Genomic DNA, 4,691 nt, shown 5'->3' with positions numbered 1-4,691 from the left:
CTGCATCTGTAACTAAATCGATTTCACTGTTTTAAGGCGAATTATCATTATGCTGTCTTACTCATATGACTGTGATGACGGGTCATTGCTTCTCAAGTAACCCGCCATATTCTACTTTCGTAGTTTTCCATCATATTTAGGCGGCTCAATATGTCGAAGACCACTATTTGCGACTGGGTGCCTTCCCTAGTCACTGAAACCATCCTTAAATATTATGAAAACCAAGGTCTCTTGGCGACTCAGGAAGAAATTGGCTGGTGAGTCAGTCAAGGGGAGGATGTTCCTAGACCCGGCGAAGGGGAGGTTGTGGCTTTTACTGATCATATTCTCAGAGGCTTTACTCCTCCTGGCTCAAATTTTTTTCGGGATGCCTTGAACTACTTCGACCTTCATCCACAAGATTTGGGCCCAAACTCCATATCAAATCTCTGCCACTTTCAAATCTTTGGTGAAGCATATCTGTAAATGGAGCCCACTGTCGCTCTCTTCAAGGAATTTTTCTACATGAACCGCCAAATTGAATGCGCAGATGGCCCGAGCCTAGCACTTGCGGAATCTCAATCCAGAGACGAAGAGATGGTAGTTTTCCTCCAGCCACTCTGCCCAGTCATCCTAAGGGTTGGGTTAAAACTTGGTTTTATTGCAAGGATATTGCCCCAGCCGGTGAGAACCCTCTACCGGGTTACAGAGCTGACCATCTGCCCATAGACTTTAGTCCGCGAGCAAACTCATTCCAGAAGAACGTGCTGAAGCACTCCCAACTTACCAAGAAGTGAAGGCCTTTGTTAGCCAATGGGCTAATAGGAGTTGATCTAGCCCGGTGTTGGGTTAGATGGAGAATCCTTCCCTTGAGTCGCCGTCCCGGCTTGATGTGCGAATACTCAGGCGAGTCAAATGATCCTCAGCGGTACAACTCTGATAATTTTATTGATGATGAAATCAATCAAACTGTAAAGAGTCTGCTATGGGAATCTCAAGAAAACTGTAACAAAACAGGGTTGTTGCCATTCTTCAAGCTCAACCCGGCCCCACCTGTAAGCATTCCTCTATATCCGGCTTATAATTCTTTATATTACCTTGTATTTAACTTTATAACCCCTCTTTATTATGCAGCCCGGCTCTTCTTTTTGGAATAAGAAGAAGAAAACTGCAGTGGCCAAATCTAAGAACACACCAATTCGAAAAAAGAACAAGGAAGCTGATGTGAATGAGCCAGCTGCTATTGGCGGGTCAGTAGAAGCTGAAGATTAATTAGAGGTAGAACTTGATTCTCTTGGCCGTCTTTTTATCGAATTAGCTGACACTTCTTACTCTCAGGATGAGGCAGCAACAAGTCGGGCTGATGATATTGAGGTAATTTCCATCTCTTTCGGCTCAGACTCCTTGTCTCCAAAGAAAACAAGGCAGGTCGTCTGGAACGTCCCCTTTTCTCATCTAGATGCTCATTTAGACCCAAACTTTATTTTGAAAAAGGCTCAATATGACGTGAGGCGCCAAACTCGGAGTGGCGGCTCTAGCGACCTGGTGGACGGGTTAACTCACGAACCCTCTGCTCGCAAGAGACGTAACGAGGTGCCACACAGTTCGACTCCTTCTTTGCCCAAAGCCGGCCTTATCAGGCAGCCTCTTAACCCTTCTGATTCAAATTATCAGGAGTCGCCTCCGTCTTCAGGAGACTCAACCTCTACACAGTTGCCTGCTCTGATTATAAATCTAGGGTAATCCTCTTTCTAACTGAACTTTGAAATCATTTGACACATATAATTTTGACATGCTATCTTCTTTTGCAGAGCCAAAGCCAAATCCAAGAAGAGGAAAATGGGCAAGTCTTCGACAACCCCCGTAATTCCAGAGTCAGAAGAACAAGTATTGGTGACCCCAGACGCCAATACTGAGCAAGATGAAGAACACCATGATGATCGGGGTGACCCGCCCCCGCAGACAGAAAAAACAGCCTCCGATGCTATGGATGCTGATGCCAACCCAGCAGGCAACCCTGACCCGCCGAGTTCCATTCCTTCAAGTCCTCTCGAAGCAACAGAAGAGACTCCTCCCGAGAAGAATGATGACGATGTTGCCATTATTGGGGCGGGTTATAAAACACCAGGAATCACCAATCTGTTAACGAAGCACACAACCAAGGAGGAGAAACTTTTGTCTGAGAAAGGCAAATCAAAACTTGAGCTGTCAGGTTATGAAGGCCTCAATGCTGAAGATTTACATGCTGGCTATGTAAGCCGCCTGGTCACAAGCCGGGACATGGAGGCTAGCTTAGTGAATACAATGAAAAGAAGTATGAGGTACTCTCCATTTCCCCCCGTTATATATCCTTATGTAGCCCGCAAGTCTTGATCATAGGAAAAGCTTGAGTATGGTGAAGACTTGAAGAAAAATATGTAAAATCTGCAAGCATAGCCCCCAAGGGCCGGGTTATCATGATAATGATAAGCCGACTCTTTAAGCAACTCCGTTTGAAAAGAACATCCTGTAGCCCCCAAGGGCCGGTTTATCTTCATGAGATGAGACGGGTCTTTTAAGATGACCACTTCAAAAAAGTATTCTGCAACCCCCAAAGGCTGACCTATCTTCTGAGATGAGCCGGATCTTCTTGTATGTTGAAAAATGACATGCATCAGCCCCCAAGTGCCAAGTATATTGCTCGTAATCTGCTTGGGACTTGAATGAATTTATCATGCATGAGTTAAGCCCCCAAGTACCGGGTTAACCATTGCTGCCAGCTTAACCAGCAAATCTGATAAATATATGTGTGCTTTATCTTCGCAGGAAGCATTATCTTTGGCCGACTCAGACCTCACCGGTTTGAAGAAAAATTTGGAGTCGGAACAAGCCGGGCGGTCCAAAGTTGAAGCAGCCTTGGAATCTTCATTGAAAAATTTGGAAAAAAATCAAGGCGGACTTGGAATCAGAAAGACCCGCCTTTGAGACTGAAAAGGCTGCTCTGATGAAACGAGCCCAGGACGCCGAAGACCAGCTGAAGCCGGTGGCCGAAGAGCAGTCTGGCTTAAAACACCATATTTCTCAGATGACGGAAGCCATCTTTGGTAAATAAGACCTTAAACCAATTCAAATAACTCGTCTAGCGACTTGAAATACTTGAATATAACTCGCCTGGCGACTTGAAATAATTGAATGTAACTCGCCTGGCGACTCTTGTTGTTAATTTTTGACAGGTGCCAGGAGTTCCAACCTTGGACAAAATATGCTGATGAAGCTGAAAGCCGTCTATTCGTTGACGGAAAAACTATATGCTGGAAGTCTCCGCACTCTTGTAGCTGCATCAAACGGCAAGAAACCACCACAACTTGTTAAAGATGTGCTGGATCAACTGTCAAAAATGTCGAAAAAAATTGAAGAGCTAAAGATGTCAGGCGCCCATGCATGAGCGATAACTGCGCTAAGCCAGGCAAAGGCGTATCAAACATAATTGGATCCTAAGGAGATGGCCAGCGGGTTCCCGGAGTACAAAGATGACGGGTCTGTATTCAGCGAAGCAGATTATGCTATGTGTATCATAGATATGCGACCATTGGCGTGTCAGCTTGCTCAGGAACTTGATCTAAAAAAGTACCAACCGACTTACGACAGCAACAATACTCGAGTCAAGGCGCCTTCTTTCGACGTTGTAGACCTGACTCCTCAAAGGCGTAAGCATATTTTTCGCCCCTGATATCGACCCTTCCTCTATCATCAAGGATGAAGCAATCTTTCAAGCTTTAACTGGTATCGACTGGACCTCGGCCAATCTTCAGATCGGAAACAAAGAAGAACCGGCTCAGGATGACTCGGGGACCTCTACTTCTGGGCGCCAGCAAGATGTTAACCCGGAGGGTACCAACCCGGACAGCACAGATCCGGTTTAAAGGAGTAACATAACTCCTAAAAAACTTCGCTTGAAACTTATGGGCTGAACTGAAGCCTTGTAATAGGCTTAGTTAAAAACATTTGGTTGCCTTGTCATGCTTTCGTGCATATTATTTAACTGATGATCCAGCAGCTATATGACCAATCCTCTGGATGTTTGATCAACTCTGATATTCATCTTTGCTTTACACCACCTTTGAATAAGGGTGCCCATCTGATATTTTGACATATAAACTGTAAGGGGTTGTAATAATAACCCAACAATTTCCCTACTGGCGACTTATACTCGAAAGACCATGGCGAGTTAGTAACCCAATGACTCATGGTCATGAAAAACTTGAGGTGATCCCCCGGTGGCTCATGGCCACAATAAACTTAATATTTGATCAATACTAACCCGGAATCTTTATAACCCAGAGACATATTCTGAACGATAATATGATCGACTGCGAAGAATTCCTGAACACATAGAAATGAAAAGCACAAGCATATATCGAGTTTAAATAGAAGTTGGCTTATAAAGCTCAAATAAAAAGGCCGGCTTTGGAGGCTCTAGTCTTGCTCAATGAAACTTGGCATAATAGCCTTGGTTTATCCTCTCTTTCAGTAAGCTGGCTCTCACATGAATTAAACCGACGTTTTACCTTTGACAAGTTCAGGGTTTAAAGATTGACTTGTCAAGAGTATGGCGGGGTCATCTTATTCGGAGTGGCATCAAGCATACGGGCAGGTTTAACCAATAATGTGGGGTTCTGTGCCTAGTCAAGTGGGTGAGTAAGCTAAATGCGTTTAGTTGGAAGCCCCTAAAT

At 44.6% G+C, this 4,691-nt stretch overlaps 1 protein-coding gene across 1 annotated transcript; it reads left to right on the top strand.

Moving 5' to 3' along the window:
• The first annotated feature begins 1,323 nt into the window (after positions 1 to 1,323).
• Positions 1,324 to 4,047, top strand: LOC120969727 (uncharacterized). Its single transcript, XM_040396970.3, has 6 exons — positions 1,324 to 1,353; positions 1,474 to 1,572; positions 1,654 to 1,718; positions 1,791 to 2,300; positions 2,785 to 3,062; positions 3,192 to 4,047. Exons 4-5 carry the CDS (start codon positions 1,819 to 1,821, stop codon positions 2,822 to 2,824), a joined length of 522 nt encoding a protein of 173 aa, XP_040252904.2. The 5' UTR covers positions 1,324 to 1,353; positions 1,474 to 1,572; positions 1,654 to 1,718; positions 1,791 to 1,818; the 3' UTR covers positions 2,825 to 3,062; positions 3,192 to 4,047.
• The last annotated feature ends 644 nt before the right edge of the window (positions 4,048 to 4,691 follow it).

This window comes from Aegilops tauschii, chromosome 7, assembly GCF_002575655.3.
Source record: "Aegilops tauschii subsp. strangulata cultivar AL8/78 chromosome 7, Aet v6.0, whole genome shotgun sequence".
In the NCBI taxonomy this organism is placed as follows: domain Eukaryota; kingdom Viridiplantae; phylum Streptophyta; class Magnoliopsida; order Poales; family Poaceae; genus Aegilops; species Aegilops tauschii.
This window is presented reverse-complemented; position numbering and strand designations above follow the sequence as displayed.